General features: G+C 41.7%; 1 protein-coding gene across 1 annotated transcript; it reads right to left on the bottom strand.

The window, feature by feature from the left end:
• Positions 1 to 1,558: 1,558 nt before the first annotated feature.
• DSG2 (desmoglein 2) lies at positions 1,559 to 22,880 on the bottom strand. The gene is made up of 15 exons (XM_041477720.1): positions 22,836 to 22,880; positions 17,001 to 17,036; positions 16,003 to 16,137; positions 14,900 to 15,058; positions 14,484 to 14,628; positions 13,244 to 13,404; positions 12,279 to 12,413; positions 11,948 to 12,133; positions 10,664 to 10,923; positions 9,820 to 9,962; positions 8,962 to 9,189; positions 7,251 to 7,481; positions 6,088 to 6,230; positions 4,610 to 4,954; positions 1,559 to 2,584 (listed from the first exon to the last, which is right to left on the bottom strand). Exons 1-15 carry the CDS (start codon positions 22,878 to 22,880, stop codon positions 1,559 to 1,561), a joined length of 3,378 nt encoding a protein of 1,125 aa, XP_041333654.1.
• Positions 22,881 to 26,209: the final 3,329 nt, after the last annotated feature.

Genomic DNA, 26,209 nt, shown 5'->3' with positions numbered 1-26,209 from the left:
TTCAAGCAAGCAGGGAGCCTGACATGTTTGGAAATACTATTCCACTTGACATAATGGTCCAGCTGTCACGGTTGAGCACAGCCATGGTTCCTAGTTTATGTATTTATGTTTTTGAAGCAACTTTTACTATTAGTAAAACTAAACACACTGAGAGCATTTCCAGTGAAAGGCAGAACACATCGGTGGAAAACATAGCACTGCATCTGCAGGAAAACTCCAGGAGACGGAGACAACCTGAAAGTTCTGCAGGTCCACGGGCTTTGCAGTACCTTATGACCAACTTGCTGATTTCACATGTATGAGATAAACACGCTACTTATGCCTCATCTAAAATACGTCTCCTCTGAGTAAACATAAGGAGTGTAAGACATTTTATCCTGTATAAAATTAACTTCAGAATGTTCCAAACAGCATACAAATATTTACATGTGCATATATATATATATATACATACTGTCAAACAGTGCTGTACTGTCTCTTACTTTTACCATATAAACTTCAAGGAAAGCAAAATAAACTCAAATATTGCATAGCTAAGGGGAGCTTCCTGTTATCTTGTCACAACCAAGGGAAGCTGTCATTACACAGCACTATACCAGCCACTTGAGCTCTGGTACTGAAACTAGTGAAACCTCACTCACACAAGGCTGACTTCTATGTCTGTGAGTTCACAGAACCAATTCCAAATACCAAATTGCATCTGTACAGATGTCCAAGGACCATAAACTTTGCTGACAAAGCCACTGACTGAATCTCTGGCTCTCAGGCTAAGGTAAGCCTTGGCCGTTTCTCATAAGTTAAATAAAGTGAAAAACGTGCACAATGCAAATGCTTACTTGTCCAAGTCAGTGTAGTCCCACACCAAGTAATGGAACTTTTAGACTGAGGTAATGAAAAATTGCAGTTCTCAGCTTTTTTGCTACTTGCTCTCTTTAACTGCTGTGGTAACATGCAAGTATTGATTGCTTAAGTTACAAATTCTGATAACCTGAAATTGCGACATCCCTTCAGGAGATCAACACTCTGAAGGCATACTAGCTTTGGTGGCCTGAGCTTCTCAGGAAGATTTCTTAGCAAGGTTCAGGAGGAGCTACCATGCCCCACAGTACAATGGCAAACACACAATGAGAAACTGATTGCCCTCACAGAAGGACTCCAGATACACCCAATAGCAGTTCAAAAACTTTACTTGTGCTTTGCAGGCTACTATCCATCACTAGATTGGAGACTTTTTTCCTGTTTTCTCATAATTATGTAGCTCTGGTTATTTGGCATTGTTACCCTATCTGTACAAAAAAAAGCAATAAAAAATAGCAAATTAGGAAAAAAAAAAGTATTTCCCACATCTTTCCAATTCAAAGGCATCCCTGCCAATGTAACATAACACCAGATTTTCTTCTTGCTTCCTGGTCATATAATCCATATTTATAAAAACTAGTGCAAATGAGTACATGTCATTCTGGAAGCTCCAGCAAATTTGGATCTCATGGAAAAGCCCGAGGCAGGATGCACGCAGACAGAAGGGTGCTGGACACTGCCACCCCTGCACGGAGCCAGGCTATGAGCGAGTGTATTGCACTGTGCTGTATTTGGTGACCCTGGAAGACTTGCTCAGTGTGGCACTGGCAGGAGGTGGCCCTTGTAAGTGGGAGCCCATCAGGTTTAGTGGGGAGTCTGTGATCAGAGCATGCTCTTGCCTTCCTGAGCTGGCACCCGTTGCCTGTTCAGCTCTGCTCTGCAGCCCCGAGGCTGACACCACCCTTTCATTCAGCACCGTGCTGCGTTCCTCTGTCGAAGTGGGGAAGCTGAGGGAGCCCTGCTCTGCAGCAGGCACAAGCACCCTCTCTCGCTCCCTCACCACGACATACTGCGAGTCAGGAAGATCCTGAACTGTCAGGGCTCCTGGCCCTGCACCCGCCGACTTCACCATCCTTTCTGTAACCACCACGTTACCTCCATGTGGCAAATCAGGGATTTTCACCATCCCCTGAATGCTCGATGCAGGTGCCAGCACTCTCTCTGTCACCACTACATTCTCCTTAAACTGGGGGTCTAAAAAGACAGGGGCTGAGCGGGCAGGAGCCCCAACAGAATAGGATGTTTCTGTCACAGTGACACTGCTCTCTGCGTGGCCTGTGGGGAGGTGCTGGGCATTGTGCTGCCCAGAATGGGACGATGAAAAGGCTGTTTCTGTGACCACCTCCTTGGACAGGGTGCTTTCTCCTGTGCCACTGCCTGCATGGATGGGTGGGATGGACTGGAAACCACTGCCTGAGGCAAAGGCTTGCTCAGAGGTGGAAGCATTTTGCTGATGGAAGAACTGTGACTTTGCTTCACTAGGACCAAAACCTGATTCATTCTTGTAGCCACTGTCTTTCATGTTGATCTGTCTACCTATACATATTTCTGCTAGAGTCTTAAACTTATCTCCTAAATCATCAAGAAAATGGTCATCAAGATCCCCCTCAATAAAGCTGCAGCAGCCAACGGAGCCGTGAGGGGAGCCTGATTCTCCCTGGGAATAAACCAGGAGACAGTCTTTTGCAGCTTGCTCTTCATCTTCTTCCGCAAAAGAGACAGCTTTCTGCAGGCAGAAAACAAAAGCAAGCAAAAGTTCATTAATGCCAGCTCTAGACTTAGTAATTTTGAAAAATCAGAAATGCTTGGACAATTCAACAAATTCAACAAAGGTTGAAATTAGAAAATGAACTGATCCCACAGAAACTGTCAACCAAGTGAGGGCTGTACCTAACGTGTTTTTTTGCTTTTCTGAAATTAGTCTGAATTTGACAGTACACTTGATGAGAAGAAAAATCTGAGACTATATTTAAAGCTTTGGATACCACCACCACCTGCTGCTGTTCCTTCCAGTAAATGTGTAATTTGTGATACTGCTGTCCATAGTCATGAAGAAATTGTTTTAGTTTTAGTTCAGTGAAGGAACTTCACCTTTAACTAGGTTTTTGTGGGAGAACACCAAGACCATTTCTGAGAGTATCCTACCATTTAAACAAACACTTACTGAGTACATGCTGACATGTTATCACCTACCATGGCCCTCTTCACTAGCACAGACTACAGGATCACATCCAAGATGCCCAGCAGGAAACAAATCAAAAAGTTAAATGGATTGGTAAAGCATGGATACATAGTCCATCATGTAAATTCTTAGCTTCTATGCAGGCCACCTGGCAACAAGGAGGGCTCTTGAGTTCTGGCTACAATGCTTACAGGGTCAGCTCAATCTGAAAGCAGTATCTGCCATGGAGCTGCTGCGGTGCTGCCAAAAATATCTGTGTATGTGTTTGCATCAGCTTCAGCTCCAAAAGTGAAGACAGCCAAATCCTGTGGGCCTGCTGAACCAGCTTTATCTAATATGGCTCCTGGCTTGTGCTCAGAACCACCTTTCTGCCACATCTGAAGTTCTGGACAGCAAATTAGCTCAGGTGTCTGTGTAATGTGTTACATATCCAGACCCCGTTTGACTCTGCATGTTTATCTGCATTTGATCCTGGAAGCAGGCACACAAACCAAGATTCTGCCACAAAAATCAGCAGCTGAAACTATTTGGTTTGGTTACTCCTCTGTTTCCTCACCCCTAATCTGAGATATTTTAGCCTCCCAGAAGTTGTATGGATACTGAGTATGACTTCCCTCCTGCAGACTTCATGAGGCAGTTACACTTAAAGTTATGTCTCAAAGAGTGGAAGAAAAGGAGATTGCTGCTGTTGCATCTGTTCACCCAGGAGACCAGTGGCTAGAGCACTCTGCGACATACAAGTACCTAAAGCTCAAATCCTTCCCTGGCTTGAGGTGGTGATTGGAATCTGCAAAACCACATCAGCTGCCAGCTGTAGGGTGTGAAGAGGTTTTGTTTGTACAGGTGATGGTGCATGGAAGTCAAATTTTCACTACAAGGAGCTCACCAGCCAAAGTATTAATGATGTGTGTAACATGAAGAGAAGTAGCTTCAACAAGTAGGAACAACCTACTGGCCAATGGTTAGGTCAGTAAAAATAAAAGAAAGGGGATTGCAACATATGCCTCATACAATTTTGATGAATGGCCCTTTACCCAGGCTGCTGGGCAAACAGACAAGTCAGCACCACTTACTGCATCAGCTACTTTGAAAATACAGCCCCACCCACTGGTGTATGACATCTTCGGCTTATCTTTCAAAAACCTCTGTGGTAAAGCTTGGAGTTGTGACTCATGATGAGTCACAGGTGCCTCCCTAGAGATCAGTTTCATGTTCTTAAGTCCTTGAGATTTAGATCACACAGTCTTTCTCAGGGCTTTTTCCCGGTCAAGGCACTCCTATGCTATTGCTGAATATTCTGGATCCCATCCACAAATACCTCCCTTGAGAGAAATGTCTATTTGTGTGACACCTTGCAAGCATTCAGTGCTAGAAGACTGAACATTGTCACACTCCAAGTCCCACTCCCAGTGTGGCCAATCCAAAAATCCTTAATGCCCCCAACTCCATGTGCACAATATCAGGACTGTTTATATCTACGTATCTACTCACCTCTTCTGTCATAACATGATATTTCACAATGCTAAGTGCAAACATCAAAATACTGTTATTTTTGGGTCATATGCTTACGTCGTTGAAGTAGTCTCTTAAGAATTCTTCATTCATGGCTCCAGCTGCTCCCACAGCAACTCCTCCTCCAGACACGACTGTCTTGCCGTCTACACCTGCCATGCCTTCAGCTGCTCCAGCTGCCATGGCTCCATAGTCAGCAGCAGAAAGAAGACGCCTTTGCTCTTCCCATCTTTCCCTGGTAATGGTGCTGTGATGCTCTCCTACATGAGAGGCAGAGCTGCCTGCTCCTATTAGAGCTTCTTCTCCACTCATTCCTGCTGCTGTTGCTGCTCCTGCTGCCGCTGCTGCCGTTCCTCCTTTCACGTTCCCAAGTGCAGTGGGTGGAATGAAGCTTAGCACTGGCTACATAAATAAGACAAATTAAGATGTGACATGAAAGCTTTGCTGTCTAGCACACAGAACTCACCAAACCAGCAGTGGGGCTGGGTGGGAACAGGGAGGGTGCTGTCTTACGACTTGTTTGAATTTGCACATATACATGTTGCTGCAAAGAGGAAAAGGCCTCCTAAAACAGGGTGCAGCATCCACAAATGTATTGCCAAGAAGGTTCATGGAAATGTTTCTATAGATCATTGTTTTCTTGAAACTCAGAGGATTGAAAAAAAAAAAAAAACCCAAAAAAAACCGAAACAAAAAACCCACCAAAAACAGGCTTGCAAAACTCTAGGGAGTTCAGCTGTTCCAAGAAAAACTCTGCCCAGTTTTCCTCAGACACTAAGTGGGGAAGTATGCGCTGCCTGTCACCTTTGTGGTGCTGCCTGGCCCTTTTTTCTTCCCTAGCAGTTTGGCTTGTTAATTATCTTTTAACAAGAATTTGGTGTGAGCATTGGCCCTAAATCAAAGTCTTTTACCTTCTGTTTCTGTTATTGTGCAAAAGCATTGCAAAGTATCATGCCTTTTTTTTGAAAACCTTGTTTTGTAGTGTAGCAACAAAGAGCAAATTTCTCTTGGTATTTACTGTTCCCTCTGCAGATTTGCACTTTTTCTGCCTTTTTCTTTTTTTACTAAGGAATTTCCTCTGTTTCAAAAAGAAAATACATAGAGAAGTAATTTAAAACAGTCTGAAACTTTAAATCAATGAAGGGAAGCCCAGCATTATAACCCTTATTTTGCTGTTTTATCATGCTCCCAAAGGGGTGCAGAGCATTCCAGGCATGCAAATGCAAATGTTTCACTCTCTATTGGTTCAAGGCTTTTCCCACAGTCCTATCTTCTGCTCAGATATGATCAGCATTTGCTTAATTGCTTTCCCTATATTTTGGGATTTAAGTGCTATGGTTGCTTTTTCTACAGCTGCTGGTGGAAGTCATCTCCCACACATCCTTCGCTGAGCCTCGCAGGGTTAATTTTAATTAATGTTCATGTGTTGTTAAAATCTGTTGTAGAGCTTCGAAATATCCACCTGTAGTGTGGAAGAGGCCTCAGGTGCCAAATTGGGATAGAAATCAAAGAGAAGGACTATTAGGGATACATGCCTTCTCCTCAGGAGCTGCTCCTTCACTGTTCCACTGACGCAGCATCGCTTCACTGTGGTCTGGTATGTCAGCAAACGTCTTTGCTCCACCAAATCCCTTTGCTCCCAAGCCACCCGGACACAGCAGCAGCAACAGTGGAACAACTACAGGGAAATAGAAGGTTGCCATTAACTGTGTGGTTATTAGGACCTTAGCATACTTACAGCCACTGTAAGTTTGGGCAGCTCCCATACCCAAATGTATTTTTAATGAGCTAGTGATCAGTATGAGGGCTGGCAAGGACTGAAGACAGGTTCCCAAATATTCAAGGCATTTCCTAGACGCACATGCTGAGTCCAGTTTCCAAGAGAGCAAACTGACAACTAACACATCAGGGACTGAATCCTGCAGATGGCCATACATGTAAGTAGCTATACTTCTATCAAAGATCTCATATATCAATTCCAAGCCCTGGCTATCACTGTACAACCTCAGCATTTCTAACTCCTCCTCTTCTTTTACTACCAGATAACAACATGGTGTCATGTAAATTCCACCTCACCGCTCCTTTGACATGCCTAGAGTGTTGCCGGGGGGACCCAAAATAACCCAGTTTCAAAAGGAGAGAATACTATTCCTGTGGCATGAACTTTGTTTTATCACAATTAGATTGTTGCCAGCACAAGCAATAATCTATTTGGAGTTTAAATGCAGCACTGCTACACCTGGCCACAGGAGAATTTCAAATATCCTTGTTTTTCTTTTATTTTATCTCACCAAAGAACAATGTCACATGCTGCTCTGAGCAAGGCAGTGAATCTGCAGTGACAGCAAAGACAATGAAGAATGTGCTGTGGTTTGAGTAGGAAGAGCTAGGGTTCACCTGGGGACATCTCAGAACACCAAAAGCATTCCTCACTGCTTCCCCACTTGTTATTTACTGCACCATAAACAAATATTAGAAGTTGTTGATATTAATTTTAAAATACACAGCTTGAAATCCTTTGAGGGTGAAATGCTGATGTTACCAAAATTAGCTGGGGATTTGCCATGACCTCCACAAGACTAGGAGTTTACACAGAATGTATCAAGATGATAAAACCTGAGAGCTGGATTGTTTCTTTCCTGATGCTTTGCAGATCACATTTACAGTGCTTCTCAGATAATATGAAACAATTACTTACGCAGCAAAAGTAAAAATGCCAAGATGATTAGTGCAATTGCTGCTGGTCCCAGACCCACTGACTTCGCACCAACAAACCTCTCCTGGCACACACCATCATCTGTACATTCACAAACAGTCAGCTGCAGAGACTGGGGCAGAGCACAGCTGACCCCTTGGAAATCCTTTATTAGCATGGGAACTGCAGTTCTGCCTGGCTTCAGGTTTTGTGGTACCAGCTGTATGCTGGTGTCTGAGACAGAAGTGGAGGGAGATTAAAGAAGAGAAAAAAAAAAAAAAAAAAGACAAGCAGTGAGCAGAGAGAAAATGGACTCCTGTAAACGAACAAAAATACAACTCTTTCAGTCTTCCAACAAACCCCCTCCAGTTAAGCCCAGCCAATGCAACGGAATTAAGTTTAATTAGCTGCTGCTACAGTATATGTGCTTTTATTTTTATCAAGTAATTCATGCTGGTAAATGAGCAGCCATGCGCACTTGCAGCCTCAGATAATTGTAAAATTTCACATGACCAGAGACAGCATGGAAGACAGCCCAATCACCTGTATAGCATTAACCATGTCATCTGGATAGATAAAGGCTGAACTCACAGAGAAACAGCTTCAGTCTTGAGAAGATTAATCTGTTGTAGGCCACAGGCAGAGATCAGGCGCCAATGAAACACCTGCTCCTGTGGCTATGTCATGTCAAGGAGTAACTAGGCAGAAGATCACACACTGATTAAGGTTGGGAGGGACCACAGTGGGGCATCTCCACTGGGCCCAATCTCTGTGATCAAACAGAGCCATCCTAAAGCACATGGCACAGGATTGCATCCAGACAGTTGTCAAGTATCTCCATTGAGGGAGACTCCACACCTTCTCAGTCCATTCCAACTGCACAGTCACAGCACAGTAAAGAAGTTTCTCCTTGTATTCAGGTGGAAACTTCCTGAGCATCAGTTTCTGCCCATTGCCTCTTGTCCTATTGCTTGGCACCCCCAAGGAGAGCCTGGCTCCATCCTGTTGACATTCTCCCTTTATCAGAGACTTATAGATGTCGATGAGTTCTCCTCTCAGTCATCTCTTCTCAAGGCTGAACAGGCCCAGCTCCCTCAGCCTGACCTCATAAGAGAGATGCTCAAGTCCCAGTTATCTTTGTTGCCCTCCACTGGGCGCTCCAAGAATTCCGCATCTCTCTTGTACCAAGGAGGCAGAACTGGACACAGCACAGAACTGGACACAGCACTCCAGATGTGCCTCACCAGGGCACAGGAGAGAGGCAGGATCACCTCCCGTGACCTGCTGGCAATGCTCTTCCTAATGCACCCCACGACACCATGGACCTTTTGGCCACAAGGACACTGCTGGCTCATGGACAGCTTGTCATCTATGCTCAGATAACGCATCACTGCATATTATCCATAAGAAGATGGGGATAGCTTGTTCCTAGCATTATTAATGAAATCCTCGTCATCACACATGGGGTATCAAGCCAGACAAAGAAGGTCAAACTGAAGGAAGGTAACACACCCAAGGCAAGAGGACATGTCTGGACTTTTATAACCTTTAGAGAAAAGGGAGCAGAATGCAATTTATGATCTTAATTTCTGACTCCATGTATAGGGTTGCTGTATTGGTCTCACTCAGCCAAACTGTCAGTTTGACTGGAATTATTAAATTACGACCTTAGGACTTCAAAGAACTGAAAGTAATTAAAAAACCATTTTCTTACCATTTCCAGATGCAATTATCCATTTTTCTGCTGTCCCTTCTGGCTCATCAATGACAGTAAAGCTGAAGGGATAACTGTTTGGGTAACCATCCAAATCATGAGCTGTAACTTCAACTAATTTTGCATCTGAACACACAGTCCGCACAGGGTTCACAATAACTGGGCAGTTATCATTCTCATCTTTAACTTGAATGACGACTGTGCCAGTGACTGTTTTCCTTGGGGAATCTAAGAATTTAAAATACGAAAAATTAAATTGATTTGTGCACAAAAATTTATCTTAAAATAAGAAAAACCCCAAACCTTAGTATCTTCCAAAACCCCGACATTGCTAAAGTAAGTTGAAAGAGATCTCCCTAGAGCTAATGACAACAGTGCTTCATTCCCAATGCTAATAAACATATTGACAAAGTTTGTCTGAAGACAAGATGTTTTATTACTTTAACTTGAAAAAAAATCCTGTATGGTTACGCAGTAACACTTAGATTATAAATGATGAATTCTACTTAGATACAAAAGAAGTTCAGAGAGTCTTTGTTGCTTAGAAGTTGAGAAAACTTAGGACTATGAAGTTTGATGATAGGCATATTGAGATACTGGCAATTCCCACCTTGCAAATACAGTTTCCTGTCAGACCTATCTTTGAAAACTTTCATAAAAAGTTCACCTCCATCTAGTCAAAGGGGAGAAACAGATACCTTAGGAGCCCATTCCAAAAAATTGAGTTGCCTGTGTCTCTCCTTTGAATATCGAGACTGCACTTGCTGCCTAACTTAAGAGATGGGTAGGTTAAACCAACAACCCTTGTAGACAGGCAAACAAACCAATTTGTGTGAAAGCAAAACCCTCTCAACTTACCAGTAGTTACACCCAACATGGTGATAGTGTAGGTACCATTTACTACATGAGGTGATTCGTAATCAAGATTTTTAGCAAGTCGGATTTCACCTGTGACTGAGTCCACAGTGATCCAGTTTGCTGCATCTTTTCCTTTCATGTACCTGATGAAAATAAGGCAAAGATGGACAATCAAAGATTTAGGTATGCGTGCAGTACAGAAAGTACAATCAGGGAGTGAGACTGGAACAGGAGACAGAGCTGCACTGCTGGGCACTGTCCTCTCCCCCCCATCTGGGCTCCCAGAAAAAGTTGAGCATTAGACACCAGTGAAAAACTGTATTACAGGCATGGGGGAAAGAGGTCCACCCCTGGGTGTGCAGCTCTGCTGTGCACCATTTGTAAAGGCCATGGTGGTGGTTAAATAACATTCTAGCTGAAAAGCTATGATTCAAAACCCAAGCGCACACATGCAGACATATCCATGTTACACCCTTTCTGTCTGACTGATAAATGTTTTTGCATATTCCTTCCTAATTTTACAGGAGACAGTGGAATCAGATTGGTAAATCTAATCTCAAAAGTAGACAGGTATGACAAACACACCATGCAAACACAAACAACTTCAACCCAAACACTCAGGTCTCACCATATACAACAAAAAAAAGGAGGATTTTCATATCACCAGTTTTCTGCATAAGAGAATATTGAAGATCATTATGATGTTTAAGGTGTCTTAGGTGTTTAAGGTGATCTTTAGCAGAAAATTATTGCCTTTGAAATTATTTCAGTTTAACATGCAAGTTTTGACAATAAGATATGACTTCTGACATACTCAGTTATGATGGTTATAAAAAATTCTTACGTAATGTGCTCTGCTACTTTTCCAGTGTCTTCATCATAGGCTTGATACTGTCCAATAACCTGTTTTATCTGCAGTTTCTCACTTGCTTCAATAATTTTTGTGCCACCAGGGAACACAGGGCCTTCCTGCACATTGATCACCTTAATTTTGATTGGAATTGTTTCTGCTTTGTAACTGGGTTTAATCGACTTGTGGAACTCTGCTTTGTTTGTAACAACAATGCCTAAGTTTAGGCTTTGCATTTTTTCATAATCCAGCTCCTAGAGCAATAAAGAAAATAATGAAAAAAATCAGAATTTGCCAGAATCCAATATTGAGACAACACACATACATTTAGTATTTAAATAATACTACAACATCCTTATTTGAGTAATAGGGATATAAATATTTAAATAATATTTAAGCAGTAAGGATGTTGCAGTGCAAGGAAATTTCTTAACCTGTTACTCTTGCTCATTTTTAATGGATGACACCATTAAAGTATGGCTTTATGTTATTGAATTAAACTTATTCAATATACATGAAAGGAGTCCTACCCATATATTCTGCCTGTGCTTTCAGTGAATCAGTCCTCAATTACCTGGCTTCTCCAAATTTATGTGTTTGCATTTGTTTGGTTTTTTTTTTTTTAAACCTAATAATTCACTTAGTAATGCTCATTTTAAAAAAAAAAATTAGCAGTTTTCAGATTAGGAAACCTGAGCAGGAAAAAAAAATAGCTACTTAGGGCAAAAAAAAAAAAAATAATTAGCAGTTTTCAGACTAGGAAACCTGAGCAGGAAAAAGAAATAGCTACTTAGGGCACTATACATCTTCAGTACTTGCGGACTAAAGAAAAGTGAAAATTATAAAATAGACATTTCCATTAATGGAAAATATTTTCATCATCATTTCGACTTGCAGAAATTCATAAAATTGTCTGAAGCTCATGGATCATGGCGTTGCCTGCAATATTAGCAGTGGCCAGGGGAAATGAAGAAATTTGTATAAAGAAATCAAGGACAGCAGAAACGTGAAAGTTTACAGCATGTTTGTGCTGTTGCCCAAAGGGCAAGGGAAGTCTGTGGACTCCTGCCCTACTAGTTATATTTGAGATCACACAGAATGCAAACAGAAAAGCTTGATAAAATTATTATTTTGCAGGGAATTACCAAATGCATTAAAAATATGGCAAAGGAGGAGTATCCACACATTTTACATATTGACTGAATAAACACAATTTGTCAACATAGATGGATAAATTATTCTAATATTTAAAGTAGACTCTCTAAAATCTATACTTACCTTCACAACGGTCAAAATTCCTTCATTTGTTTGGGTATCTGTTACAATTTTGAAAAAACCACCTTCATTACCAGAAACAAATGTAAAGTTTGCCAGCCAATTATCAGAAAACTCTTCATCTTTGTCAAATACTTTTATTCTCATAATTTCCACATTTGCTCTGTTTTCTTCAATGCTTCCTTCAAACTGCAATTTTAAAAAAATAATCCAGTCTTTAAAAATATGTCACGGTTTACCTCATTTCATCAGTGCAAGGAATTTTGCACAATGTCTTATTATGGGATACTGGCAGGTGTAGGAACATGCTAAAAATTGTGATAATTGTACTTACTGTACGACTTTCAACAACAGGCAGATTGTCATTGACATCCAGAATCTTGATTTCTAAAGAACATGTTGCAGCATTCCCGCCTTTTTCACCACCACGGTCCTTTGCTTCCACCACCAAAGAATAGCTACTTTGTGTCTGTCATGGTAAGAGAAAGGTATTTAATCCAGGCTAAAAATTCTTCCTTTGCTATATTACCAAAATGAAATAGAGGTCATATCTCTTATGGTCAATTATAACTCCTAGCTAGAAGTAAATCTCACACACAAGTGCCTTGAGAGTTTCTGCTGGAGTAGAACTGAGGCTTTGAAAAGGGTACAGGACTTTCATATCTTCTCTACAAAGAGTCAGACTGTACTTACATAGCAAAGTAAAAAATTCCAGTGATCATGAACAGGGACAGGACCAGTGACACCTACATGCCAGGACATAGGCAGAGCCACATCCCTCAGCCACAGAGCCAGCATTCCCATCACCATCTGCTGGCCAGGGAAAACTCTGCAAGCACAGGTCATGTCCTGGGTAATATGTGACTTCCAATGCATTTTCACAGTAGCACCTGTCCTAACTCTTTGAACCACGATTTGCACGGCAGGCTACAAAAATCCAGATACAGCCAGCAACTCTGCAGGTGGCGGTCGAAGTTATCTTTGCCATACACTCCCCAGCAGAAAGAATGACGCCTTGTTTTGTGTAACTGCTGCTCTGACTGCACAGGAGGGACAGAAAGCAACAACCATCGGGCTGGTGCTGTGCTAGGGAGGGGATGAGGGGATACAGCCTTAACCCCACTGCCTCTCCCTTGGTCCCTGAAAAGCATGCATCACACAGACAAGGCCTTAATCCCAAGGGAAGTTAAGAAAGGTAAGAGGGCCAGCTCTTCACCCTGCAGGCAGGGCTGAGGGTAACACAATGGGCACCAGAAAACAATTACTAACAAACACCAAAACGGGAAGGTATTTTTTTACCTCTCTGTCAAGGTTTATTTTTGCTACTCGAACCTCGCCAGTATTCTTATCCATGCTGAATGCATTGCTAGGGCTTTGGGAAACAATCCTGAAAGCAATTTTGGAATTTAGATTATTTGGTTCATCTGCATCTGTTGCATTTATCCTCATTACAATTGTACCTGGAAAACACAAACAAAATACGACACTTGTTTACACCACCATGCACTAATATATATCTTTATTGTAATGTCAAAGATAAGAGCATCTTGTTAGATGCACTGCACAAATTTCTGATGCTCTCGACTTTATTTATTTAATGCATGAAGTTGAAGAAGTGTTCTTAAACCCAATAGGTACCTGTTAAAGGTATATGTTCTAGCCAACAAAAAGATTGCATTTACACATCTGTAACTCATAAAATTCAATGTGCAAATTAAACAACAGGTTAAATTCCCAGTAATTCTGACAGAAAAATATAGATATCACACAAAGCAGAAAGTACAAGCTTTTGAACAATGAGCTACCTTTCCCTCACACATTATTATAAAGAAAGCACTAATTATTCCTTTACCTGAACATTATTAAAACCACTGATCTGTATTGATGCCGTTCAACAACTTTACTCAATATATGTGGTGGCACCCATGGTGCAATCCCCTTTTAATTTAATATGTTTCTTCAGATTATAGTGGCATTGAAACAGACATACTGCCAGGTATTTATTAGGCAGTTTTATTCCAGCTTTTCCAATCTTCCTGAAAATAATCTGTTGCTCTTATGTTTACTGATGTCAATAGGAAAATAGCCATTAACTTGTTCTTCAATGGTTATGGCACAGCCATATGTGCTTACCAGCAAACTACCTCTCCAGCCCGCAAATAAAGCAGGGCTTTGGATGAGGATGGTAGAGTGAAGTCCCTACCAAATAGGCTGTGACTACTAGGCCAGAAGGCAGACTGCATTTCCTGTGCAATTCCTGCAGACGAACCCTGGTTCCTGGATTTGTGGTATCTCTGACAACAAACCAGAGATGCCACAAGAGGAAATACTGTTCTCTCTTGCCCCTAGGAGGACACTCTCCCTTAATCACACAACACAGGCTTGAATAAAATCCTTCATTCACACATGGATGACCTGGCTTATGTCAGGAAGAGAATGTGCCCTTGCTACTGCAGATACACTGCTCCGAAGTGCATATTCACTTGTCCCCATGCATATCGTGGGAAAAACAAAAAGAAAAAAAAAAATTAAAAGTTACCTGTTTCACTTAATTCTTCAACTGAACCAACAAAAACTTCATGTGAAAACACTGGAAAATTGTCATTTATGTCCACAACTTTAATTGGGAGGTCTATTGGCTCTTCCAGTTTTGCCCCATTCTTATCTAGCGCGTGGCCTCGGACCTGATAACACAGACATAAGCAATAACTTAATCCAATGAGTGACTGTCATATATACAAACATATATGCAAAACAGAAATACACCCACTATATATAACAAAGTCTAAACATTATAAAAGCTTATTACACATGCTTACAAATATAAGCAGGTATACACAAATATCCAGAAATACATTATATATGCATATTATTTCCAGCAGACACATTTAAAGAAAATAAATAAAAAATGGATAGGAGGGGACCTATAAAGAAAAAAATTAATTTTCAACTTACAAGAAGAATGGGAGTCTTTTCTCTGTCCACCCTTCCTGTTATGTTCAGGTCACCAGTCTTTCCATTAATAACAAATAATCCATATGGGGGTTCTGTTACTCCTTGACCAGATATAGTGTAAGTTACTACTATTCCTGTGTCTTCAAGATCTGAATGTATCTAATAGGAATATAACAAATTAAATAGCACTCAGTAAATAAAACCACATTTGAAAGTGCAACAAAGTATTTTTTCTATCTTGTAATAAACAAACAAAAAAATATTTAACACATTTCCCTGCACTCCTCTGACTGTGGAAATGTATAGATGAATGCAGGGAGGGCTGCATGTTCTATTTGAGAATCTGGTGCAGGGAGATGAGAAACATCTGGAGCAGGGAGTTGACCTGGGAGGTCAGACCTCAGCTAGCAAACATACCAGGACTGGAGAAGGGATAGGGCAGAGGAAAAAGGTCAGACCTGGAGATGAACTGGAGATGAAGAGGCTGCAGAGACGAGAGATTACACCCTTTCTCTGCTGTCAGCAGATATTCAAACCATCTGGAGAAGTGTGCATTGTACCAGTATCACCATCAAGGGGCATACCAAGCAGAGGGCAACAGCTCCCCACCACCTGCAGTCACTTCATATGCTGAAGTGGTAGGAGTGGTGAATTTAGGTTTGAACACTTGTGCTGAACCAGATGCATATCACTCTTTCACACAGGATAACACCTGGGTTATTTTTAGCTCTGTTTCCTAAAAGACTAGGCATACATAATCATGTTCTAGGTACATCCTTCTGCCCAATCAGCACCAGCACATTTGGGACCCACTTGCCAAGTTCAACCCCACCTGAGCAGGAGTAGTGGGGTGAAAAAACTCAAAGATATTGCATTCCCAAAACCTAATGAAAAATGGGGCTATGAAAAGATGAGAGACTGAGCCAAACCAGGCTTTAAAAGTAAAGGAAACAGAAGGAAATGTGTCAATCTTCAACTGGCATTCAAGTCCTCTAAAATGAAAGAAATATTCATACATGTGTTTAGGGAAGCCACACTCTCATTTTACATTTTCATCTCTATTTTTTATGTGTATTGCATATTTAACTGCTTTCTGGGCTTACTCTAGCAATTGGATTCTTATAGGAATTGTCCTCCTCCTCCCGTATGAAAGCTGGAGGGACTGTCCATTCTCGCTTCTGTCTGACTAGGCTGCTGGGATGAGACAGCAGGCCACTCCTGTCATTTCGATTATAAACCTGTGAAAAGACAAGACGGAATGTCAGCACTGCATTTACTCATTTCAGATAAATGCTTTATTGCTGCTGTAGCCAAGACTTCTGAGCAACTTTTGCTCTTTCAATAGCTAGTAACTTCAAAATCCTGGAGCAGCATCAGCGTTCTGAGTCACAATCTAAGAGCTACGAAGTCCTCAAGCTGGTTGAAAAGGAAAACTGCACTGGTCTTTTCATCAAGACAGAATTAGGCAGGACAGGCTTTAAAAATATGAGCAAGTTTCCATGACCAGCAGTTTGTGAAAATACACCTGCTCTGGAAGATTTAAATGCTTGTCATCAGATGTGGGAAGAAGTTTGGCACTAAGGCTGTTTTGAACCACCATTTCTGCATTACCACCGTGTTTATCTTCCCACCAATACTGCCTCGCATATTTAACCTTCTCTCTGAAGCAGAACACATGGAAGAGCAGGACTCTTTTCAATCAACCAATGTCTCTGCTTTCCCGGTTTAACTACATCTCATTCTCACTCTGCATGAGAACCCTCATCCTTCTGTCCACTTTATTTTCACTGTCTCTGTTGACTCCCAGTTTACCACATTCAATAAACAGTGGTTTTTCAACTACTGAGTTCAAAAAAGCAATCTACATTTTTACTGTGTTACTGGAAAGTTTCTTACAGTTCAATGCCACTCTAGGTGAGGGATGTAGGAATCTATTCACTTTCCAGCTTTCATTTCTCTATTCATTACGCAGCTTTCACATTTCAGAAAATAGTAGAATTCAAGATATTTATCAACTGAAATAAGGCATGGCTTTGACATGTTGCTCAGAGAACCCTTCTACAGGCACTGCTAAAAGAAAAAGCTTTCCATTATATCCTACCTTCACATAGAGCCCGTGTCCATAATTCAAACAGATCTGCAATGCAAATTATGATAGTCATTATTAATTCTATGTCTCTTCAGCAGCACTAAAACATAACTTTTGTGACCTGCTTTGTAAGAGCAGCAAAGCCATAAGGAAGAAGGCTTCTGAAATGTATAAATTAATATTTATTATTTACCCATAACATCTTCTGAAAAATTCACCCATAACCATTGACATTAAAAACATGCAGCATTTTGGAGAAGTTCCCTTTTCTGGGCAAGTCTTGGATTTGTGGCTGTGGTGGGTTATCAACTGCATCAGAGAACAAAATTGGAAAAATGGTGTTTAAAGGTAAGGACTAACCCAAACATCTGCTGAAGCATACAGGACAGAAGCAGTTCTCCTACTCAGAACCTTGCTGGGAGGATAAATGGCATCACTTATTTAAACAAGGCAGAGGCGCTTGCTCTGACAAAACCTTGCAGGCTACAGCCAACTTTTCAGAGACCCCATGTTTATGTCCGCTTTGCAGGCACCACAGACTCTGCAAGTAACAACACTCCTCAAACTGCAAAAAATGTAGGTATTGGGGAGCACCAACAATAAAAAGTAGGCTATTACAACATGGGAAACCTACAAATCAAGCTTTTGAACTTTGTACAAGTAGTGAATACTGTTATTGTTCTGAAAACTATTACTACTTATATTTTGCAACTTAGGTGATTATTTTCTTAGGCATACTTCTGCCTAAGGCAAAGCAGGCTCAGAAAAGGTGGTTTTCTACTCAAATAACTCAATCTCTGACTGGTTTCTAGTCCCTTCACTGGGCTCTCCCTAGTCTTCCCTCTGACTCAGCCTTGATTACTGAATTGATGACAGCCTTTTTTTTTTTTTAAAAAGATGTTATCTTGTACCCACACAATCCAGCAGACTGTGTTGAGCAATACAGCAGATTTCTGTTTCAACTTGTTCAACAAAACTGTTTTTCAAATGGTATTTTTCCCAATGTATAGATTCTGAAGACAGAAATTATCAAGCAGTAAGTTTCCTAATGGATATGCATCAGGAAGGGTAAAGGATCTCACACAAAGCTGTTTTCATGGATGTTCTTAATCTTTTTTGTTCCTAATCTTTAATCTTAATCTTACTAGTAGTATGGACTTTCAAAATTTATTTCCATGACTAATGAGATTAAACCAGCAAGAATGTCAGGAGAATTTTGCTTCATAGTCAAGGTTTTCCACAGAAGCTCCAACTCTTTTGGAAGGTGAATAATTGTGAAGATATCATCAGCAACATCCTTGGTTGTTCTAACTGGTAAACTGGAGGGAAAAGTGTTTCTGTCCCAAAACTGAATGGAGACAGGAGGCATGCGCTAAGAAGTTTCCTTGCATTGGAAAGTTGAGAACCCAGTATAAACAAAAATGTCTGAAAGCCAAGAATAAGCAGATCTTCCACTGAGATGCATGTCACAAATATGTAAAAAATTCCAATGGTCATTATAAAAAGACAATCTTTCATTAAGATAAGTAAAAGTAAAAAATCAATTTGTTTGCATAGTAGAAAATGTCCCTCAAAACATTCTAGGTCAATGCTAAGACAGTAAAAAATACTTTTGCTCTTGTATTATTCAATCTGCAGTCCACAGGTAGCCTCACAGGAGACTTAGAAGACATCTACAAAATTTTTTTAAGAATTATTATTTTATTCACAAGATGCATAAATACAAGGGAAAAAATACATAAAGGGATCCAGCCTTTTTATTGAAAAAGATTTCAAGTTTCAAGAACTTTAAACTGGGGGAAAAGCACTTTTTAGTCACTTTTTCTTCAAGGACAAGTGAAATGTCAAAATTTACTGCCTGTCGAACATGTGAATTTTCCCCCTCCTCCCCACATTTCTTTTTAGTATCTTTCAACTGCCTTCTGTTAAATGGCTCAGAGTAGGAAAACTGTCATTTGCAGTGGATCGCAGCACTGGCTCAAAAACCAGACATCTACTGATGACATCTGTTGACCAGAGCTGAGAACACATTGTCAAAAGAAAACGAGATGGTTACAAAAAAAAATCTGAGGCTTGAAGTAATGAAATTGGAATGAAACACTACAGGAAAGCAGCAGGAATAGGCAAGAGGGCATGGGAAAGAAGGGAGTGACTGCCATGGATAGTGACTGCAAGGCTGCTCTTGCCCAAATCCCTGCTCATCTATAGTCAGGAAGTGACTAAAGGACAGATTTTCAACACAAAGCTCAGATTTAAGCTGTAAAACTATAAAGACTGAGTAACCAAGAAGGTATGTGTCTGTGTTTACTACACCAGGAAACAGGAATGCCTAGAAATGCGATCTTTTTCGTGTGCTGTGTGTTAGGAGATTTGGAGTTTGCACCTCCTGTGAGTCAGTTTGGTGTTGAAGACAAGTGAAGATCTCAGAGAAGAAAGCAGAGGGGAACTTCCAAGGTCATCTACTAGTACATCTCCTGGCCCTGGGGAAAAATGCTACACCCAAATGCTTCCTGACAACTGTTTATCCTGTTCTTAAAAATGAGGGATCGAAGTCTCTCAGCCTCATCAACCTAAGGAAGCTCCTAGATATTCCTACAGATGAAAAGCCTGTTAATAGTCATCTTTATTTTATTATCCTAATTCTTAGCTCCTTGCAAGTTGACTGTATTGCTGCTTGCATGATATTCACAGTAAGGCACACAAATTTACATATCTATGTAATGAAAGCTAAGTGCCTAAACTTTCATTATGACCAGCAGAAATATAGCCAATACCCACAGAGATCGGAGCGCTGCTCAACTTGCCCCCAAACTAGTCCATATTTATTTCTCTCTGAGCTCTACTGATTGTAAGTACGTCCAATTAAGTATTGGAAACCCGACACAGGAGGATTTGTAGAGCAAAGCATTTGATGCAGAGAACCCAACACCATGCAACTCATGATTTGATGGATCCTTCAGACTAGAATTAGCTTGTTCCCATAGACCAAAATCCACAAGAACATGGATGCATCTCCCAGCATGGTTTCACTCAGGAGGGATACAATTCACACACTCTTGAGATTTTCTTCAAAAGTACAATATGATCCAATCAAACAGGTGCACTCAGCATCCACTGCATCTCCATATACATTAACAGAAACTTAAACATCTATATTGAGATGTCTTAGCCTCAAACCTAACCTCCTTTGACATCTTGACAATGCTCTCATTGTATGGTGCAATTTCCCTGTCTTCTACTCTTCATGTATCTTAACTTCTTAATCTTCATGTAAACTTAACTTATTCATTGTCTTTTCTCACATACTGGTTCTTTAATTTCCCTTAAAAAAAAACATAAAACAGGATTTTGTGACTTTAGATTGCATTTTCTTTTTTGCTTTTCTGTAGTCTCTCCTGGACAGAACCACTTTTTTTCTGAAGTCTGGTATCAAAAGTAACATACCACTTCAGTTCAATACGATGGATAAAATACTAGACTTTATCTATTTCTCAGCTGCTTTCAGACCTCACCACAGGCTGTCAAAAGCTGGGCTTTCCCTCATTTTTGGAATGATATCAAAACGTTGAATGAATCCACAGATGGTTGTAAATACTTTTACCACGTTTCAACATGTTACTGGCAACAGAAGCTAGGTTGCTTCGAATTAGCTCACCTCTGCTCTTCATAAAACCAAGCATCACTTTGTAATGGTTTTTATTTAACTTGTTTCTATGACTTCTGAAAATTAATGGCTACTGACTCTAACATTACAGTAGTGATCTAATATATTCAGGCCCAAATTTTATCATACCCAGTCTAAGTCTAACATCCCAAACCTCAACGAAGTACAATCTGAGGAAGACATTCAGAAAAAAGGCAAATTTTGCTACTCCCATAGCAAGATTCATACATCTCTGTCAACTATTCTTTCACTCAAATGCAGGAAGTGTTCTAAGACTTCTTCTCTTGAAGCAATGATGTCCATCCCCTTTAGAAATGACCGAGAAACCTCCCAGTCTAATAATCCTCGATAGCCGCGCCTGCCCGGCAGGCCCATGGCTCTGGGTGTGTGCCCTGGACACTTTCCAAGTCAAGCCCAGCCCTTTGGGCGCAACACCATGCAGCACAAACGTTCCTGGAAAAGGGTCAGAGGCAGGGGGCTGGGGAGATCTGCTGTGACCTCTTCGAGGTACCCAGGGATGATGATACAGGGATGCTGCCTGCAGGCAGGGAGGGAGCACTGAGAGGTACTTCCAGGAAAAACTGGGAGAGGAAGAACCTACCATTCCTGATGCTTCTAAGGTAGAAGATGCTTTGAGAAGACACTACTTTTAGACTAATTTTGTTTTTCAGTAGTTTCTTAGGATTCATAAGAAATAAATGACCATAATCCAATACTCTCAAATAAGAAACTTGACTTTTTGCTACATGAATGCCCAGATTAGGAAAAAAAACCCCAAAATTTCAAAACCCAGCAGTGCCTCTCTTTCTCTTCTGCCACCAGCCAACTTCATTCATGCTAATATTCTAACAATGAGTCTTTTAGGCTAAACTGAGTTGACTCTCAGTATGTCATATCCTGACTCAGCCTTAGCTGAAACTGAGGATGATGAGGATTGAGAAAAATAATGCTCTTCAGGCAAAACTAACAGCACCTTGAGCCAGTGCAAGCCCACCAAAATGGACAATGGTGTGGCTTCAGGTATTGCAGGAAGAATATGTAAAAACTTTTGCACAAGTGGTGCTCCATGTTTTCCATCATTAATATGGACAAAATTAAGACAAAACATTTTCCAACCAAACCCCAACTACCAGCTTGCTGTAAAAACAGGTTTAACTGTTGCTGGCCAACTTATGCACAACCATATGTCTGTATTAAAGTCATCAAGCAACAGGTCTCCAGACAACAATTCCTGAGCTCAGGGAACAAGGTCTTGACCCCCAGTGCCTTCCATTCTGTCCATGCAACAGGCCATTCCTGATCCCAACCCAGCTGCTCGGCAGCCCTCGGCACAGCCCAGGGCATGGCCTCCACCCTCACCTTCGTCTGAGTGGCGGCAGCCCAACTTCCGCAGGCGGTGTGCCAGCCTGGAAAGGTGAAAAGCAAAAGAAAATGCGGCAGACACAACGAAGAGTTTGCTGTAAACCAGCTAGAAAGAGCTAGAAAGCATCAGTTCAAATCCAACAGACCAAGTGTTTCTTTGTTTTTTATGAGACAGTCGTTGCTTTTAGCCTGAGAAAGTATTTCATAGGATAGAATATCTAAAGGCTGGTGGCTGAAAAATAGTGAGAGAAGGGAAGGAGAAAGCCTAAAGAGTCCTGGATTGTTAAGAATTTGGTGTAATTTTTCTAAGGTGATAAAGAATTCCAAACTTTTGATTCATCTTCCCTCCTGACACTGTTCCCTCAGAAGGGAAATGCAATTTACTAGTATGGAGAGTATGTTGAACATGAAAACGACAACAATGTGAACTTCTCGCTGCGTTCCTGTTCCTCCCGGCGCCGCAGCAACCCCACCCATCCCAGATACCGCTCCTGTTGGGATTTCCTACCTCCACCTGCTTTCAGGCAGCAAACGGCCACGGCTTTTATCTAATTCCCAAAGAAAGAGAGAAAACCAGTTCCCAGCCACATGCAGCGCTGGGAGGGCTGCCAAGTGCCGATGGGAACACCTCTTTCCGGCAGCCGCACTCGGGACCCTCGCGGCTCCATCCCGTGGCACCGAGGGAGCCCCGCGGCAAAGCCGAGCCCCGGTACCGAGGGAGCCCCGCGGCAAAGCCGAGCCCCGGTACAGAGGGAGCCCCGCGGCAAAGCCGAGCCCCGGTACAGAGGGAGCCCCGCGGCAAAGCCGAGCCCCGCACTCACCAGCAGCGCCAGCAGCCGCACCGCCGCCACGGGGCCCCGCGACATGACAGCCGTGCCGCGCCGTGCTGGGACGGACTCAGCTCCTCCGGCCGCCCAACCCGGGAATGCCGGCAGCCCGGGGAGGGGGGCACAAGTAGCCGCGGGTGGGTGGAGTGTGCCGGGCGGGATCCGAGCCGGGAGGGGGCAAGAGGCAGCCGGCGGCGAGCCCCGCCCGGCCCGCGGCGGCGAGTCCCGTCCGCGCCCCGCCCGCGGAGGCTGCAGCGCCTTGCGCTCGGAGCGCCGGGCCCGGCCCGGCTGCCCCAGCGCTCCCAGAGTTTGCGGTTTGTTTGCCCCGCTTCCGCCGAGGAAGGCGAGCCGCAGCGTGCAGGAGGTGCGCAGGGCTGCGACAGCAAACCGATACGTTAAGGTATAATACCTTAGTGTATGTATATGTATATATAATATATATACTATATATTATATATTATATTAGGTATAATACCTAATTGATAGGGGGGAGCGCAGTCTTACGGGGAAATAAAATTGTCTTTTTTTTTTATTGGGGCGTTTTTAGGACAACCTTCCCTGTAATCCTCATTTTTTATACCCTCCAAGCCATATCCTTCCTACTTTTATCTGGCAGAGATCTTTCCTGGATACACCTGATTAATTGATGCTCACTGAAGGCATAACTGATTCTTCATGATGGTGAAACAATTAGACTTGCTTTTTTGTACATCCTCTCTGCTGAGGCAGTTACCCAGTTAATCTTTCCAGGATCACACTCAGTTGTGGTGAGTAACTTCAGAAGCTGCTGGTTATGATACTATTTGTGATACTATTGGGGTCAGAGAGGGGAACCAGCCTTAGGGGAGTCTTTCCAATCACATTATGTTCCTTTATTGCATGTTGTAACAATGCACAATAAATAATTCAGTGTCAGTTGCAACAATTATAATTTCCATTGCCATCATGAGGGGAAGAGCTTTACCTCAAAAGTTTTTCTGAAGTCACATATATCTGTTTGTGTTATTTACTTAGAATATACCACTTCATGGAGTTTGCTGATACCCCTGCATAAAAATAGTTGTCTTAATTTAAAGAAAACAAAAGGCATAAATAAGCCGATATAGGTGAAATGCACAGTATTAAGGGCTTTTGTATGCCTTCTTTGTTCTGTCACTGTGCTGGACTGATCACTTTATGACCACACAGAACTATGCACGTTCACACAGCAATACACACTGAGATCCTGTGAAGATTCTTCTTCAGGGTCTGGAGGACAGGGGTGTATTTTGGCCCAGGTTTAACAGCTGTTGTAGCTACAGCAGCTAATGGTAATAAAAGTACTGTGAAGTTTTCTTTTAGCTATTCGTGTTTGAGATAAATGAGACAGAGCATGTCTCGGACAGCATTCATATTGCAACCCTTTTAATCTGGTGATTAGGAAGTAGATTCTGCTTTCAGATGTATATTACATTTCCTAGACTGATGGTTAAGTATTTCTTTACATCAAAAGGCTGTAAGAGAAGAACCATGATTTGTAACTTTCTTTTCAATCTGCAGGTTGCTTTGTGGAATTCCGAAACAGTTTTTTGTTGCCAATCCAGCAGACTGTTAATGCGATGATAGTATATATTTACAACTATTTGCCAGCTTTAAATGATGATATGGTGGAGTAAAAACTTAAATGAATTTATTTTGAGAAATTCTTAGCATTGATTTCCCTTTGAAGTCATATGTGCTTACAGGAGAAATGAATAGAATATTTTCCCAGAGCTCAATAGCACAGGAGCTCTTCTGCAAATTACCTTGCCAGAGCTTAGATGTCTGCTCTTAAGTTGTTTATGGCTTAAGTGTGGGCCAGGTACATGTCTTGGACATCCTACAAGAACTTCAGCTATTATAAAAAAGTTGTTTGTTGTTTCTTTTCTATTTAACTTGGCTGCCTTGTATGAAAAACTTCTGTGATCCCTATTTTACAAAAATAATTATCCTGCTGTTACAAAAAGAATGTCAAACAGTATCAATTTTGCTTTAATTCAGCTAGTAAGTGTGTCAGTAACCACTGAGGCTGAATTTCTTTCTGTCTTTCCCTCACTTTAACCTGGCAGCAGCTAACCACTCCTCCTCCCATAACCAGGCTGAAGTTCTGTCCCTACAGTCAGTTTGCAAGGGAGGATCCATTGATCTTTGTTTTCCCGGTGGGGACAGCAGCAATTCGGAGTTCACGGACACTGCAGAACAAAGAGAACGTTAATCTTTGCTTTTCAAACCATAAAAGCAGCTGAGCCCTTCTTGGTGCCGGGTGAGGAGAGGGGCATTCAAGGTGTAAGGCATGCACCAGGTTGCTGTTTTCTCAAAGTACAAACATCTAAAAAAAGTACAGATGTCTAAATTCTCTTGATAAAATTTTAACAGCAATTAATTATCATCCAAAACAGCCAAACTTTTGTCAGGAGGGAGAGTGTTTTCTCCCAGGAATAATAGCTGTAAGGACGGATGTTCTTGAAGTTACTGTTGCACCCTTGCCATAGTGGCTGGATCTTGGTGACTCCCTTGAAACCTTGCCTTGCCCCTAGCTCTGCCTGCCGCTCCCTCTTCATGCTGACTAATCTTCCTTACAGCAGTGCCAGGAAGCTTCTGGCTTCCCTGGGGTGGAGGACAAGGACATGCTTGATCAGACCACCAGAGTCCACCTCTGCATTAATCTTTTCTGCATTGTTTAAAGATTCTTTACTGCACCTTTGTCACAGATGCCACCCATTTTTTGGGAAGAGATCCCAGTAGAAAGCAGTGTATCAGGGCATTGCACAGATATATCAAAATAACATTTATTTATTTAAAATAATAATGGATAATGCATAATATATAGAAATTTATACACATCACAGAGGGTTTCTAACACCCAGACAGCTCTTGAGACCAGAGCAGTTGCAATAGGTACAGTCACCAGCTTCAAAGTGCTCACACAACCAAGCACCTGCATTTTTTTTGAGAGCAAAAATGCTCTAACTGAGGAGAGTAGATTAGCACCAGGGTTTGATACTTTAAGCAAACACTTGGCATTCTAAAAATGGAGCCATTGTTGTTCCTGTGTGGGTGAACTACGTTTTTGATTCTCCATGCCTCCTGTCATGCGCCTTAGACAAATTCAAGCGGGAATAATCCCCCCTTTCTTTGACATTACCTCCTCTCTCTTACTTAACTACTTTCTTGTTATCTTTCTCTGTTCAGCTCTTTCCCTTATATGCATTCTTCTATTTGCTTATTTGCTACTTGCCTGTTGTTTTTTTTTTTTCCTTTTCTGGTGTGGCCAGGTTGTTTGAGTTTTCGGGTGCCAGGTGCAGCTGTGGAAATGAGTAAGCCTGCTGAGCTGAGAGCTGTGGGATTGG

The sequence above is a fragment of the Pyrgilauda ruficollis genome, unplaced genomic scaffold (genome assembly GCF_017590135.1).
Source record: "Pyrgilauda ruficollis isolate IOZ18807 unplaced genomic scaffold, ASM1759013v1 scaffold41, whole genome shotgun sequence".
NCBI lineage: Eukaryota > Metazoa > Chordata > Aves > Passeriformes > Passeridae > Pyrgilauda > Pyrgilauda ruficollis.
The sequence above is the reverse complement of the archived record's forward strand: the minus strand, read 5'-3'. Positions and strand labels throughout refer to the sequence as shown.